The following is a 17,412-nucleotide window of genomic DNA, read 5'->3' on the forward strand; positions in this document are numbered from 1 at the left end:
GTCCTGCTCATGGGCTTCTCATAGGCACCTGCCTGGCCACTGTGAGAACAGGATGTTGGACTAGATGGGTCACTGGCCTGATCCAGAAAGCTCTTCTTATGTTCTTAAGCTACAGTCCAAGCGTACGGAAGTCAGAATTCCCAATTTTTCTATCAAGAGAAGGAAGATGTTTTTGCTGCCAAGGAGTGTGGTGGAGTCTCCTTCTTTGGAGGTCTTTAAGCGGAGGCTTGACAGCCATCTGTCAGGAATGCTTCGAGGGTGTTTCCTGCTTGGCAGGGGGTTGGACTGGATGGCCCTTGGGGTCTCTTCCAACTCTAGGATTCTATGATGTATTATTTCAGTGAAGAGACAGATTTCAACAAAGCAAAAGCCCCAAACTTGGATTTTGGCATCCAAGGATTCTCTATTTTTATACCTATTTCCCCCTTAACTAACCAAATTCCAATAATTTGCAAGCTTGGCCACCTCACTGAGGGAGCAGTGGGTCCTGGGGCATCTAGGTGTTGTGTTGGGGAACCTGGTTCTATGATATTCAAGCTAGATATTAAATGTTTCTGTGGAATCCATGGACATAACCACAGGTTTACCTGGCATACTTTTCAGGCTATAAAGAAAAACCACAGGACACAAAACAAATAGCCAAGCCATTATCCTTCAATTCTAATACTGACTTTTTTTGTATAATCTCATTGGCATCAGTCACTGTGCTGGCTTTGGTGCAATAAAGCTGTGATTCAGGCTGGGCCACTGATTGGTTGCTATGGCAGTATGCCTGTTCAGACCAACCAGCCTCCTGATTCATTTTCACTTGAGAAGCACAAAATACTTGTGTGCGGCGTATCACTTTTTGTTACTGGAATAAAAACATCAGCCCATTACTTTGGGATTCAGAATGATGTTAACTGTGAAAGAGAACCCATGTGGCTATAGTACAGGTAAAACAGGACACCTGTCTTGCAGAATGTAGCCGTTTATTTTTCAAAATAAAGCACAAGAATACTTTGTGGTTTTTTTAACAAGCAAGCAATGTATAAATTTTATGAAACAAACAAATCACAGCTCTAACTTCACACATTGGCTAAAAACACTGAAAGGCAGGAAGAGTCAGTCTGAGGTATCTCCCAGAAATTGCTTAGAAGCTGGCCTGTGTGTTATGCTTCATAACTTTGTTTCTAGAAGGGCTCGAGATACATTTTTTAAAAAGAAAAAAGCTCAGAATCTGGGGCACCTGCTGGCATAGGCCTGGAAAGAATGGCTGCAATAGCACTGTCATAAATTCAGCCCCAATAGTTACCACTCCAGTACTGTGAGCCAGGGTCCCGTGGCCATCAGGTGGCCGAAAGCATTTGAAGCAGAGCTGGAGAGACAGCAAATAGAGAGATGGAGAAAATTATGACTTGAACACCTTTTATATTGTTCAGAACCTGGACCAGGAGGGTGAAATCTCCTATCTTTCACATACTGTAAGTTTCATTACTTACATGTTGTTGTTGTTCAGTTGTTCAGTCGTGTCCGACTCTTCGTGACCCCATGGACCAGAGCACGCCAGGCACCCCTATCCTCCACTGCCTCCCGCAGTTTGGCCAAACTCATGCCAGTTGCTTCGAGAACACTGTCCAACCATTTCAGGCTCTGTCGTCCCCTTCTCCTTGTGCCCTCCATCTTTCCCAACATCAGGGTCTTTTCCAGGGAGTCTTCTCTTCTCATGAGGTGGCCAAAGTACTGGAGCCTCAACTTCAGGACCTGCCCTTGCAGTGAGCACTCAGGGCTGATTTCTTTAAGGATGGATAAGTTTGATCTTTTTGCAGTCCATGGGACTCTCAAGAGTCTCCTCCAGCACCATTACTTACATAGGCTAGTCCATTTAAGAAGTAGATTGTGGATGGCTACCATCAGTGTAACTGGGACCTCTGCCTTTCTGCATTCATTTGAAACTTTAACAGTCTTTATAATTTCATATCCAGTGTGACACTATTGTTCTTCTCTTCCTGTTCTTCGACATCTTTTCAAAAGGTTACGGTGATGGTATGATGTTGTTATTAATCTTATTGCCATCCAAGTTGCCAGGGTCTCATGTGAATGTTACTGAGAGTCAACTGTCATTTCCACAGGCCCACACAAAGGCGGTGGAGCACTGAACCTGTCATCCATGGACATCCATCATGGCTGCTCTACTGCTTCCTGAAGTTTGCTGTAGCTGGTGGTTTGGCAGGCCTAGCACAGTCCAGATTAGCAAAAGTGACTCTGTTTGTAGCATCGGAAGCATACATTTTGAGAATGTCTATTATTTATTTTACTGATACCATTGGCCTGTAAAGTGTTGAACAATAGTAATAAAATACTTCACTAATCCATAAAAGCAGGCCCCTTTATTGTCCAGTAATCCAGAAAATAAATAGCCTAGGATGACATTTATGCCATTGCTATACAAGTAAAGAAAGATCTTGCCTTTCCAAGCTGGGACTCATACAAGGATCATCTGTTCAAATGAATGGTAGTAGTGCTCATGGAAAGAGTGCTCAATTGGAAGGATGTGAGCAATCTTTCTACCCACAGGTGTTGCTCCTGAATATGCCCACTAGCATTTGATGAAAAACTGACTAAGCAATGTCAGAAGGCATGGAGTGAAATCCTAAGATGTAGGTTTCAGGACACCTGGTTTCAGTTTATTAGTTATGCCAATTTTAGTGATCATTTGATCCATTGTCCTCGCTCTCAGTGTCCTCTTTGGCGCGATACCCTTCAATATGATCTCTTTAATGGTTTACAGTATAAGTATTTTGCTGTGTTTGAGAATGATTATGTTTATTTCTTTGTGCAGGACACACGTAGTTTGAAGTTCAGAGTTGGAAAAATTAATTAAAAGTATTTTAATAAATGCAGAATAGCTGTGTTTGATGTTTTTGCCATTACTCCACTGCTCATTTTATGTGTACATATTTCTTTAATATTGAAATCATGATCGTATGAATTTAGATGTGCTAATTAGCTGTTGGTGGTGTCATGTCAGCAACTGGGTCCAAGCTGTTTTATAACCATCATCTCTTAATGTGCTTTCTCAGAGGTTAACCTCCTCCTGATCCAATTACTCACAAGGATCATTGGGGGTTGTGCCAATGGGTGTCAGAAGCGCTAAAGAATAATGAAAGTGGCTGTGCAATTAAGTGAATGTGGAATACTACTCAGATAATTAAATTCAGAATAATTTGCACTGTTCTTGTGTTGCATAGCATATAAAATATTCTCCATCAGTTACAAATAGATTAAAAATTATTCCCCTATATCTAGAGTAGTCGGGGAGCTTGATATGGAGGGGTATTTTGGTGATTTAGTTCCTGTTACCATTTAGTGGCCTGTATTTAATGAACTGGTTTCTAGATGGGTGACATCTGGCTTCTCAGCAGCACATGTCAAAAGGATGTCAGTGTTTTAGAAAACAACAAGCTAAACATGAATCAGCCGTGTGATCTGGTGGCTTAAAAGGTTCAAGCAATTCTAGGCTCCATTAACAGAATTATAGATCGTAGTAAGTACCACTCTGTTCTGCTTTGGTCAGACTTCACCTAGAATACTGTGCCTCCTCCTGGGCACTGTAGTTTAAGAAGGATATGCTGCAAAATGGAATGTGTCCAAATGGTGACAAATATGGCAAGGTCCTATAAAGAGAGGCTGAAAGAATTGTATTGACGGGCTTGAGGGCATCCTGATCAAGTTTGCAGATGACACCAAATTGGGAGGGGTGGCTAATACTCAAGAGGACAGGATCACACTTCAAAATGACTTTAACAGATTAGAGAACTGTGCCAGAGCAAACAAGATGAATTTTAACAGGGAGAAATGTAAAGTACTACACTTGGGCAAAATAAAAATAAAAAAATGAAAGGCACAAATACAGGATGGGTGACACCTGGCTTGAGAGCAGTACATGTGAAAAGGATCTAGGAGTCTTGGTAGACCACAAACTTGACATGAGTCAACAGTGTGATGCAGCAGCTAAAAAAGCCAATGCAATTCTAGGCTGCATCAATAGGAGTATAGCGTCTAGATCAAGGGAAGTAATAGTACCACTATATTCTGCTCTGGTCAGACCTCACCTGGAATACTGTGTCCAGTTCTGGGCACCACAGTTCAAGAAGGATACTGACAAGCTGGAATGTGTCCAGAGGAGGGCAACCAAAATGGTCAAAGGCCTGGAAACAATGCCTTATGAGGAACGGCTTAGGGAGCTGGGTATGTTTAGCCTGGAGAAGAGAAGGTTTAGGGGTGATATGATAGCCATGTTCAAATATATCAAAGGATGTCATATAGAGGAGGGAGAAAGGTTGTTATCTGCTGCTCCAGAGAAGCGGACACGGGGCAATGGATTCAAACTACACGGAAGAAGATTCCACCTAAACATTAGGAAGAACTTCCTGAGAGTAAGAGCTGTTTGACAGTGGAATTTGCTGCCAAGGAGTGTGGTGGAGTCTCCTTCTTTGGAGGTCTTTAAGCGGAGGCTTGACAGCCATCTGTCAGGAATGCTTTGATGGTGTTTCCTGCTTGGCAGGGGGTTGGACTGGATGGCCCTTGTGGTCTCTTCCAACTCTAGGATTCTATGAATATACTGAATTTAGAATGAAGGAGGTCACTTTGGTGCTGCTAACGCAGCGGTTTGACCCCCAGAGGCATACTCCATTGTCTCTCGAGATAGATGCCAACAATTAAGAGGTAATAGGATAGCCATCTTCAAATACTGGGCATACTACAAATACATAGAGGATGGAGCAAATATGTTATCTGTTGCTCCTGAGGATATCACCTGAACCAATGGATTAAATGACAAAAAGGCATTACTTCCTGACAGAACTCCATGAAGAGTTGCATGACAGTGTGAGCTGTTCAAAATGGAACAGATGATTGAAACGTGGTGGGCTTTTCTTCACTAGAGTTTTTTACATAAAGGTCAAATAGCCATCAATCAGGCGTGCTGTTGTGGATTTCCCGCATTGGCAGGGGGTTGGACTAGATGGCATTTGAGGTACCCACCAGGTCTATTATTCTGTGACTCTTGAAATGCTAAAGTTCTCCTGTGGTGGAGTGAAGGTGGGGCTCAGGAAAAGAAAAAAAACAACAACCAAGTAACTCATTGTGAAATATTTGTTATTTTGGATGGGCGGTTTTTTCTGTAATTTGATTTTTCTACTTTTTCTTTCACAGCTGACATTATTTCAACTGTTGAGTTCAACCACACAGGAGAGTTGCTGGCAACAGGGGATAAAGGAGGTCGAGTTGTTATATTCCAAAGGGAGCCAGAGGTATGAATTTTTAAAAAGGTGTTCTGATTGTTGAAGAAATGTCTCTTATGAAAGTATTCCACAGCAAATAACCCCACCCCCTGTTTGACCTTACTATTAGCTTCCATGTCCTGATCCACAAGCCCTGTGCACACACAAAATGATGTTACATCATTCTCCAAAGCTACTCCTGCCCAGAAGTGCTTATTGTGGCATTGGTGCTCCTTATTTTTGCAAGTTCTTTTTTGCAGCATCTTCACGATGTCACTGGCAGCAAAATGCCAGCTCATCTGCACACACACACACACATTTATGAAAATCTGTTATGTACAAAAAACCCTCTTTGCCAAGGACCTTTTTGCAAATTAAGCTGCTGACTGCAAGCACCCTGTGAATATATTTTAAAACATCATGATGCAGAAGCTGATATTCCCTTGTTGTTTGCAGGACAATAGATGTGATTGTTCTGGGCTTATTTTAATGGAACACTGGCTATTTTTGCCGTGCTCGAATGCATGCTTGATAATGTACAGTGGTACCTCAGGCTAAGAACTTAATTTGTTCCGGAGGTCCGTTCTTAACCTGAAACTGTTCTTAACCTGAAGCACCACATTAGCTAATGGGACCTCCTGCTGCCGCTGCACTCCCAGAGCACGATTTCTGTTCTTATCCTGAAGCAAAGTTCTTAACCTGAAGTGTTATTTCTGGGTTAGCGGAGTTTGTAACCTGAAGCATATGTAACCCGAGGTACCACTGTAATGGTTACATGCAAAGGTTCTTATCTGTGGTTCAAATCGAAACTTTCCCAAAAGATTGTTTGGAAGAAAAACTAAGTTGGGCCCTAGGTTTAGAAACAGTGAAGCTGAGGCTTGGAAGGGATTGGTGCCTTGTTTTTGAGATTGAGTTTGAGAGCCAGTGTGGTGTAGTGGTTAAGAGTGGTAGACTCGTAATCTGGTGAACTGGGTTCGCATCTCCGCTCCTCCACATGCAGCTGCTGGGTGACCTTGGGCTAGTCACACTTCTTTGAAGTCTCTCAGCCCCACTCATCTCACAGAGTGTTTGTTGTCGGGGAGGAATGGAAAGCAGAATGTTAGCCGCTTTGAGACTCCTTCGGGTAGTGAAAAGCGGGATATCAAATCCAAATTCCTCTTCTTCTTGTATTTTTAAATTTTGGTTTGTCCTCTCAAAGTGAGATAATATTGTAGTAATATTGTAGATATTAATACAATAATATTGTAGATAATAAAGCAGTAATTCTCCCTGGTGCAGCTAGGTGATGCTGCAAGGCAAGATTCAGAATGGCGCCTTCTCTTGTAGAAGCTTTGTGCAAATAAATTGATTTGCAATAGGTTGAGAACAGACAAGAGAGTGGGTGATATTCAACTAAGTTTTACTCAGAATACACATAACTTAGTCATGCTCACTGATTTCAGTGGGTCTGCTTTGAGTGCAGCATAGCTGAATGCCAACCTGTACTTTCCCACATAACAAATTACCTTGCAGAACGCACCACCACAAGGGGAGGTGGTCACTAGTTTAGATTAAAAAGAAATTATTAGATAACGTCATGGAGGGCAGATCTAGCAGTGGTTATTAGCTATCAGAACTAAATGGAAATCCTGTATTCTGAAAGCAGATGCCCAGCAAAAACCATGGCCCGACCTGTTGCTGTAATGATAAGTATATAGGCTCCCTTCCTTCTTGAACATATGGTTTATTTGGATCAAGTCAACTTGAAAGATCAGATAAGCTCTGAGGTCAACAGTTCATTTTTTGTTTGCCCCATGTTCTTCGCAGAGCAAAAATGAGCCTTATAGCCAAGGTGAATACAATGTTTACAGCACCTTCCAGAGTCATGAACCAGAGTTTGACTATCTGAAGAGTTTGGAAATAGAGGAGAAAATCAACAAGATAAAGTGGTTGCCGCAGCAGAATGCAGCCCACTCTCTTCTGTCCACAAATGGTAAGATAGCAGGAGCAATACATGATTCACAGTTTTTCCTTGTCTCTGGCAGATGGGCTTCAGCTGAAAATTTGATGAATTACATCTAATTTTAAATACACATTTTTAGTGTAAAAAAGAACCCTGGAAGTGGCAGCAGGTTATGATGTGTCCTCGCTTTCTGGAAGTAAAGGTGGGCAGCCCTCATGTACCTGTAGAGCCATCTTTCCCCATACTGTTAGGCCCCCTATAATGTTCCATTTTGATGCACATTTACCCCACATAATGTAACATAAAAGTAATGGATTATTTAAGCCCGGGATGAGGGACCTATGGCCCCCCAGCTGCTCTTGGACTCCAAGTCCCATCACCTCCAGTCAGTATGGCGAATGGCTAGGGATGGTGGGGAGTGACCTCCCCTTTTTTCATGGACTCAGTAGGCAGTGCCCTCTCCCAAATTAAAGAAGAGCTCATTCAAGCACTCACTGAAACACGTGTGAGTTTGAGCTGGGAACATGGAAGACGCTTGCCACAATAACAGATGTCATCAGTCAGACCTTGGTTTTCAAATGTCTCGGCTGCCGAACGTTTCAGAAGCTGAATGCCAAAAACCTGGAAGTGAATGCTTCCGTTTTCGAATGCGCCTTGGAAGTCGAGCGGCTTCCAAGGCACGTTTCTCAATTCCCCCCATTAAACTTGCTGACAGCCCTTTGATCCTCGGTTTTTGAACGTTTTGGAAGTCGAATGGACTTCCGGAAAGGATTATTTTTGAAAACCGAGGTTCCACTGTATAGCACTAAGGTCTAAAGAGGAGTCTGCACTCTCAGGGACACTGGAGGTGAGTCTTGCACACCTGGCCTGCTCCCATTCCCAGTCTGAAACTGCACATGTTCAGGCTAAGGGTGAGGCAAGGAAACGGATCAAAAGTGTGTAGATTAACTTGGGATGTGTTTTATATAAAGTGAGACTCTTAGGACAGGAAGAAGTGCTCAGAAAGGTTCACTGCTGATAAGAGGAGCTGGAACAGTTGCCCTAGGTCAGGCATGTTCAACAGGTAGATTGTGATCTACCAGTAGATCACTGGACATCTTTGGTAGATCAGTGATAGATCATTGGTTCCCCCCAAAGAAGCTGAACAACTGTGGCTCCCCTAAAAAATGCTCAACATTTTACCTCATCCATGAAAAAACTCAACAACTTTGACCTGAACCTCCATAAAGGGGGTAGATCACTGCTAGTTTTTAACTCTGTGAGTAGATTGCAGTCTCTTGGGAGTTGGCCACCCCTGCCCTACGTCAAGATTTTCAAAATTTAGAACCCTGGGGCTCATTGAAAATTACGTGCCCGCTATTAAAATAGTGGCACATGGACAGAACCAGTCACAATATGGCAGTGGAGCCAGTCACAAAATGATTGTGCGGAAATAAATGGTATAATCTCTTCCTGTTTCCTAATAGTGGCTACATTGGTTATACCCACCAATTTGGGAAATGATAAAAAAAAATTAAGAAGAGAATGAATAAATAAAAAGTTTGGCAAACGGCACAATTGACTACATTAACAGTATGTGTAATATTAAAAGATGGAAGACATGGGGCAAATCTGGGGAAAGCACAGGGGGAAAATGAATCATGTCCCCCTCCCCAATTCCATTGAGAGGTGCCTTGTGCTGTGTGGGGAGCAGCAGTCCATGTGTCTAAACTAATACATACAATCTGCATGTTGTTCCTTTTGTAGAACAAACACTTCTTATACAGTAGATTAGGGAAGCTTTTAATATTTGATTAATTATTGTATTTTAATATTTTGTTGGAAGCCACCCAGAGTGGCTGGGGAATAAATAATAAATAATAATAATAATAATAATTATTATTAAAATGAAGAAAAATGTGACAGTATTACTTCTCATAATAGTGCTGATGTCTTTTTTTAAAAGATAAAACTATTAAACTGTGGAAGATCACTGAACGAGATAAGAAACCTGAGGGGTACAATTTAAAGGATGAAGAGGGGAAGCTTAAAGATCTTTCCACAGTGACATCACTTCAGGTGAGTAGTTTGAGAGTTGTTTTCTTCACTGAAAGAACAACTCGTGATGTTCTACTATTTTATGTGCTGTGTAGCTTCAAACAATGGAAAACACAACAACATGTGAATAGGCATTTGAATGTACAACAGCAGCCAGGGAAGCTGGGAACTAAGGGTGTCAAATTTCCTATGGTTCCCAGTAGCCCCTGGATGTTAACATTTGCAGTGTCTAAAGCAAGGGTAAGCAACCTAAGGCCCGGGGGCTGGATGTAGCCCAACTGCCTTCTCATTGCGGCCTGCGTACGGTCTGGGAATCAGTGTGTTTTTACATGAGTAGAATGTGTGCTTTTATTTAAAATGCATCTCAGGGTTATTTGTGGGGCATAGGAATTCGTTCACCCCCCCCCCCAAAAAAATAGTCCGGCCCCTCACATGGTCTGGGGGACGGTGGACTGGCCCACGGCTGATAAAGGTTGCTGACCCCTGGTTTAAAGCCTAACTGAGGTGCCTGTACAGACACTGAGATGGACCAGGCAATTTGGTCTGTTCTATTAGTAAAACTTACATCTTAGGCACCATCTTAGGCACCGATGCCTGGAAGATGAAGGGTTATAAAAAATTAACAGGAGACAGTCTATTCTAAGGCCACACATAACCAATGTTTGGAGAGTAAATAAAGACACTTACCCATCAGCCATATGCTATGATAAGAAGCATATATAAAAGGATGTCATATAGAGGAGGGAGAAAGATTGTTTTCTGCTGCTCCAGAGAAGCGGACACGGAGCAATGGATTCAAACTACAAGAAAGAGGATTCCACCTAAACATTAGGAGGAACTTCCTGACAGTAAAAGCTGTTCGACAGTGGAATTTGCTGCCAAGGAGTGTGGTGGAGTCTCCTTCTTTGGAGGTCTTTAAGCGGAGGCTGGACAGCCATCTGTCAGGAATGCTTTGATGGTGTTTCCTGCTTGGCAGGGGGTTGGACTGGATAGCCCTTGTGGTCTCTTCCAACTCTATGATTCTATGATTCTTGATGTACACGAGTTATGTAGTTCTGCTGTCGGTCAATTAGATAGGATTGTGATGCATGTTAACTAAGCTCTTTTGCAATAAAGAACATCTTAGCATTGATTACTCAAAAACTAATATAGTTGTTTTTGGGGAAAGGACACAGAAAGCATTAAGTGCACTGTGGATGTCTCTGCTGTTGAGCAGAGTGTAGCTGTTTTATATAAGCAGTCAAAATGATGGTATGCAGAACTAGACAATGGATGTTAACAGCTTTTATTTCTAAAAGCGGCCGATTGGTGGAGTCTGTTGTTCTAAAACATATTTGTAGGGAAAGCAGTTGTCCAAAGGTGTTTGAGTCCAAGATCTGGAGTGAAGGCAGCATCACTTCATTGGAAATACTTCAGAAAGGGTTCTTGAGAAAACTACTTGCTTTTATCCTGGATACACCAGCAGCTTTGAGAGCCCTCTACTGAATCAGGAGTTATAGCAGGCTGATCCAGTATTGGTGCAGACTGAATGAAATGGGCAACTCAAGACTCCCAAAGAATAGTTGGTATGAACAAGTGAGATTGTGGGGGGATGGGCAAAGATCTGCCAGGGCAAAATGAATATGTATTCAATTTCTACAGAGTTTGTGGTTATGCTTGGGGTTCCACCTGGTTTTAATCAGCGAATTAGAAAATTCAGTTTCTCCCAGGATAAGGAAGTGATTAATGACCTTAATAAAAACTACTCCTCTCAATGGTAGGTTGCCATTTTAAAAAGGGCCATTAAATTCAGAGATATTTCTCTAACATTACCTACCAACAACAGAAAAGTTTTTACAGAATTAAGATTTCAACAGATGCTTTCCACTGATTTGACTAGCAGGTGTCGTCATATTCCTGTAAGAAACAGACATAGTACAGTATTTATTGCATTACTCAATAAATTGTTGTCTTGTGTTGCAATGTAGTGGGTAGCCAATATATAATATAGTAATTTACTCATTATCTGAGGAATATGTGAGTATTTATATCCCATCAAGTTGTTTACAACTGTAGTGGGGGGGGGGAATCCAAGTGAGAATCCTTGAACCAAACGTAAAGGTTTCTCAAGGTGACTTGTTCATTTGAGCAAGCTAAATACAATTGGCATTATGATTCAAACGCATGTTCATACTTGGATTTTTTTTTTAAAAAAAATAAGCTGTATGTATTGTGTAATATTGTTTTGCATGTTGTATATATGTTTTGAGAAGTTCTCAAATAATGACAAATGTAGTGCTGTTTTAAAATCTACCTAGTTCTACTCGCAATTCACAAATCTATGAACAGCTCCAAGTTTGAAATGTTGTTTAAAACACCTTTATTCATTACTTTTTTATGTAGGTGCCTGTACTGAAACCCACGGACTTGATGGTAGAAGTCAGCCCCAGAAGAATTTTTGCTAATGGCCACACCTATCACGTCAATTCAATTTCCGTCAACAGTGACTGTGAGACATACATGTCAGCAGATGATCTTAGGATTAATCTCTGGCATTTAGGAATTACAGATCGAAGCTTCAGTATCCTTTCTCATGGTTACTCACATTAGTCAGCTACTACAGTTTTATGTTTCAATGCATTTCAGACCTGTGGACACTGTGTGCACATGCTACAGGGCATGCTGACGTCACACACACACACAAGTGCATCACACAGTGTGTGCGCACAGCTGCCGTGACATTTTGGGCGGCCCTTAGCTCCCCACCCCCCAGTTGGCACCCGACCGCACCTGAATATCCACTCTCTGCTGGAAACTACAATGAGGTATCAAGTCTTTTTCACTACTAACTCTATTGTCAGGGCCAGCTCAAGAGGTTTTGCCACTTCAGGCAAAATCACCAGTGCTTCCCCCTGCCCCCCACCTCTTGATTTTTGCCCCCTGCCACCACCAGGCACCCACTGCTTGCCACAAATGGGTGCCCGCTGCTGCCTCCTCCTGCTCCTCTGCTGCCCAACCATGTCCATGACCCCCTCCAGCATGCCAAGGCTTCCCCCGGCCGCCTCCAGGACAGCACAGCAGGATTTGGCCATTGTGATGGAGCACAGCCACCACAATGGAGGAGCAAGAGGTGGTAAACGGCCTGCCATGGGAAGTGGCAGGTGCCCAAAGTCATGAGACAGTGGCAGTACCACCCCAGGAGCCTGACACCAAGGCCACAGTCTCAGTACACCTCAAAGCACTGCTTATGGTGACAACCGCCCCCTCCCAAATCTCACGCAGCCCCATTCCATTTCCCCCAGAATTTAGCTAGCAGTGGATAATATATCAAGTGGCAGCTGACCCTGTATAAAAAAATGGGCAGTCGTGCCAAAATGACGTTTTAGTCCACCGTCTTGATTAAAAATGACATCCAGCGTCCAAATGGTGACAAAGTCTGCCACGTTAGCTTGGGAACCCTTGTTCCAAGTTTGATGATGATATAGAGAGAAGGCCAAACCTATGCTGTGGTAGAAAACAGGTGAAGCCCCACCAAACTCACATTTTGGTCTGCCATCTTGATTCAAAATGGCGCCTGGTGTCCAAGCATCAGCAAAGATCATTGCCTCCACTCTGGGAACCCCTGAGTTGAATTTGGTGACAATATCTCAAGAGGCATCCAAAGGCATAGAGAACAACCAGACAAACTATTTTCTAAAATATCTAGTAGATAGTGTCTGATGGTTATGGCCAAAGTGATAATTCAGCAATTCTCTCTAGAAGTCTAGGCTAGCAGAAAAGTTAATGTAGCTTTCTCCTGGCAGGTGTTATAAACTGAATTAAGGTTAGAAAGATATAACTAAATTGGTCAATGAATTAAATCCCTACAAAAATACAAAATGGGTTGCTGATATGGCCTTATTAAGGGGCCATAAGGTTTGAAAAACTACATTTCTCAAGGATGTTGAAACTCATAGTGCAATAGCAAAAGGTTATGACAAAGTGCAATGATAATTCATCTCATTGTCCCACACAGATAATGGCAGATATCTATTAGGAAATAATGGGATGAGTGCTGGCGCCTACGGCAGTGGTAGGAGGTTCGTGCTGATTGTGAGCTGAGTCTGAATCAGCCCAGGAGTTCCTTTCAAAGAGGCTGATTGTGGACTTCAAAATCCCCAAACAGAACTTGGATCACTACTTCACAGACAAAATCATATTTATCTGAACATTGGAGGGATGCAGTTTAGCCTGGTTGCCAAGGCAATACTTGATGCATCAAAGGCCCAGGTTTTTCCTCCTCTTTTTAATGGAATTTTTTCCCCAAACTCTCAGATTTCACTGTCAGTCCCATAACTGCATCAACTGCATCCTCAACAGCTTAGCAGAACAAGTGGTTTTGACTAATAAAATGTACATAGCTGATATGATTAGCTAATAAAATGCATTTTAGCTTCCTAGCTGTAATTCAGTAGTGTTTTCAATGAGGAATCAAGAATGTAACATACCATGAAAAGATGGTAGAGAATAACAGTTTGTCTCTGAACATGTTCCTTACTAAATATTTCCACTCAGACATTGTAGATATAAAGCCAGCCAACATGGAGGATTTGACAGAAGTTATTACTGCATCTGAATTCCACCCTCACCACTGCAATCTCTTTGTTTACAGCAGTAGCAAAGGGTCTTTGAGACTTTGTGACATGAGGGCATCAGCGCTCTGTGACAAGCATTTTAAACGTAAGCTACCCAGTGACATTCCCATTGAAAATGTTGACGTCTCCATATGGCAGACTTGTATGGGAGGCCATTGTTTACGAGCTCATTAGAAGTACAGATGGGTCACTAATAAGCGCCATGACAATCCCCCCCCCCTCGCCACAGCCACTTGCCCAACAGCCAACATCACTGGGGCAGGAGGACAGGATTAAATCTATAGGTGAGACTCTTCTCAGCATGATGAGTGGCAGTTGAATCTTGCTCAGTTCAAGCAACCCAGAAAACTAGAGGCTCACCTTGGAGTGTGTGGGCTGCCTGAAAGCCCTTGTGTCATGTCAGATCTGCCCCCCCCCCCGATGGGCAGAGGGTTGAAATGGACGAGGAACACAAGCTGAGCTTGAATCCTGGCATGATGGAGGCAGAGGGAGTGAGTAGCTCCCATCTCTGAGAAATTGGTCCATTACCTACCCTGGATGGAACTGCACTCCCACTGAAGGAGCAGGTTTGCAGTGGGGGGGGGGGAGTGCTTCTGGGTCCAGCTCCACCCCTGGAGGCTCAGGGAGCCTCAGTGGCTGGAAGTGCCTTTGACCAGCGGCAGCTGGTTTGACAGCTATGGCCATTCCTGGACCAGGAAAGCCTTGCCACAGTAGTCTATGCACTGGTTACTTCAAGACTGGGGTTTCTGCAACGCGTTCTATATGGGGTTTCCCTTGCGCTTGATCTGGAGGCTGCAATGAGTGCAGAATGCTGCAGGACGATTGCTGACAGGTGTGAGGCCTCTCCAGCATATAACATCCATGCTCAGAGATCTGCCAGTTTGCTACTGGGCCAAGTTCAAGGTTTTACTATTAGTATATAAAGCCCTTATCAGCTTGGGATCAGTTACCTACAAGACTGCTTTCCCTCACATGTACCCACTTGACCACCTTGACTGGTGAAAATGGCACCTTCTACAGGTGCCACATAATATACTTTCTGCCTTTGTAAGGACTTGTTTAATGGCAGCACCTACACTTTGGAACTCCCTGCCTATTGATACCAAGCAGGCGCCTTCACTGTACTCTTTTTCAGCGCCTGCTAAAAACTTTCTTGTCTAGTCAAGCCTAAGCAGATGCTTAGAAAGTTGGGGTAATTTTACTCTGTTTTGATATTTTAACTTTTGTATGTTTTAAAATAAGGTTCTCCCAAACCCCTGATATTAATGATTTATCGTTTTGTAAACTGCTTTGAGTTATTTTACAATGAAAGAAATAAGTAATAAAAAACCAGAACCTAGGCAGTGGATAGGCACCTTGGAGGCACTGTGTGAAATGTTAGCGTTTTAAACATTAAGTCAGTTTTACCTTAACAGGACAATCCTATAGATATATGCCTTGTTTTGAGTTAGCAGAGCTGTATTTGTTATTTGAGCCAACTATTAAAAATACATTTTAAAAAGACCTTTATTGTGCCTTTTTATTTTAGAAGTTCAAGGTGAATAACAGGTTTTAAAAATCAGATAAGAAATTACAATGTAATATTCTGGTTAATTTGAAAATGCCATGGCAAAATAAGTGACATGTACTTCTTAATAGGCATATTTTCTCTCTTTTTTTCACCTCATCAGTTTTTGAAGAGCCTGAAGACCCCAGTAGCCGCTCGTTTTTCTCCGAAATTATTTCTTCTGTGTCTGATGTCAAATTTAGCCACAGTGGGCGATATATGCTAGCAAGAGATTACCTCACTGTCAAGGTTTGGGATCTGAACATGGAAACAGTGCCAGTAGAGATATACCAGGTACGTGTTTGTCGTTTTTATTAGACCATGATGGTAATAAATGGCAGTCTAGGATAAAACCTTTTCAAACTCTGCAATAAATACAGAGGAGACTGGATTACCTTTGACACATAAGAGAATATTTTTAAAGGAAGGGATGCCATAGCAGCAAACTCTTCCAGGGCCAAAAGCTAGTGCTGTTTCTGACATTACTTAAAAGTAAGTAGCTACAACTGCTTTATATAAACTGTTAAATAAACAGAAGGGAGTTATGTAAAGAATTTATAATGATTCAGAGCCACTGAGAAGGAAAGCTAACTGACAGATTTTGCAATTTTCCCATCACTCCCATGCAAGAGGCAAGTGAGCGCTCTGGAACATGGGTAGGAGTTGTGAATGTGCCTGTTATTAAAACAAAATAAAAAATAAAAAAATTCCTTCCAGTAGCACTTCCTTCCAGTAGCACCTTAGAGACCAACTAAGTTTGTTCTTGGTCTCTAAGGTGCTACTGGAAGGAATTTTATTATTTTTTATTTTGTTTTGACTATGGCAGACCAACATGGCAACCTACCTGTACTTGTTATTACCGGTAAACTCCAACATATATCCAATACTATCTTTTTAATCCTAAACCTAATGCCTCTGTTGTTGTTGTTGTTGTTTAAACTGCACCTGTGATGTCCTACAACTCCCAGGGATGCTAACTTAGTTCAATCTCCTCTCTTCTGTTAAGCCAAGCCTGGAAACATGCCAGTAGGGCTTGAAATATATAGAAGCTCTTTGAGAACAATGCAAGCAGACTTTGGGCTCGTCCACACTTCTGCTTGTCCTACCACTTCCCCTTGGAGGAAACCTGCTCTTTACTGCTGAATTGGAGGAAACATCCGTTGGGTTTCCTGCAGATTGTTTCTTTGGATTCAGCAGAAAAGAGCAGGTTTTCCCATGGAAAGCAGCAGGGAAAATGGAAAACTGCTTTCTAGGCATGCGGCAAGTAGAAGTGCAGACAAGCTGAGAGAGCTGCTATTGCAAGCGTTTGTGTGGGAGAACATGGCTATTGAGATAAGCACCAGCAAACTCATTGCCCATTTCCCTAGGAATTTGGGCTGAAATCCTGTAGCCACTTTCCTAGGAGTAAACCCCACCTAACAGGAGTATAGGGTTGTGCCACTACATTGAAACTGAGTACAGGCCTCTTCTAATTTCACCTCTGAAGCAGGGATAGGAAGGACATTGAGCTACGTAATTCAGCTTTACTACAGAAGTCTCTTTCAGGGAAACTAGTTCCACATCAAAATAAATTAAATAAATTAAATAAATTATCAAAAATAAATAAATAAATTAAATATAGTTTAATATAGTTTAATATAATATAGTTTAATATAAATATATATAAATATATAAATATATATATAATATAGTTTAATATAAATATAGTTTAATATAAATTAAATATAAATTAAATATAAAAATAAATAAATTAAATATAGTTCAGAAAAGATATGGGACCTGGCTTCTTTTATATAGTACTGGTTTAAGTTATGTGCAATTTCCCCACAAATAATGGAAAGTAGGTTCAAAGATATTAATTTAGTTCTGTAAATCTATGAAGAGTCTTTAAAAATTATCCAAAAGGTGCCCTCGTTGCTTTTAAAAGAAATTAATTTTAAATGTTGAAGAGAAAAGCTTGTTTGGCATTAGCAATAGCACAGCTACGAACTTAACAAAATAAATTAAACA

At 41.8% G+C, this 17,412-nt stretch overlaps 1 protein-coding gene across 3 annotated transcripts in view; it reads left to right on the forward strand.

Moving 5' to 3' along the window:
* PPP2R2C (protein phosphatase 2 regulatory subunit Bgamma) overlaps positions 1-17,412 on the forward strand; it is a 39,717-nt gene that overhangs the window by 18,581 nt on the left and 3,724 nt on the right. For all 3 annotated transcript variants that reach the window (XM_033160277.1, XM_033160276.1, XM_033160278.1), the window contains exons 3-8: positions 5,197-5,294; positions 7,071-7,236; positions 9,152-9,264; positions 11,626-11,803; positions 13,777-13,941; positions 15,527-15,696. In XM_033160277.1, the coding sequence (XP_033016168.1) occupies positions 5,197-5,294; positions 7,071-7,236; positions 9,152-9,264; positions 11,626-11,803; positions 13,777-13,941; positions 15,527-15,696 (890 nt within the window). The remainder of the gene's footprint in view (positions 1-5,196; positions 5,295-7,070; positions 7,237-9,151; positions 9,265-11,625; positions 11,804-13,776; positions 13,942-15,526; positions 15,697-17,412) is intronic.

This window comes from Lacerta agilis, chromosome 9, assembly GCF_009819535.1.
Source record: "Lacerta agilis isolate rLacAgi1 chromosome 9, rLacAgi1.pri, whole genome shotgun sequence".
Taxonomy (NCBI): domain Eukaryota; kingdom Metazoa; phylum Chordata; class Lepidosauria; order Squamata; family Lacertidae; genus Lacerta; species Lacerta agilis.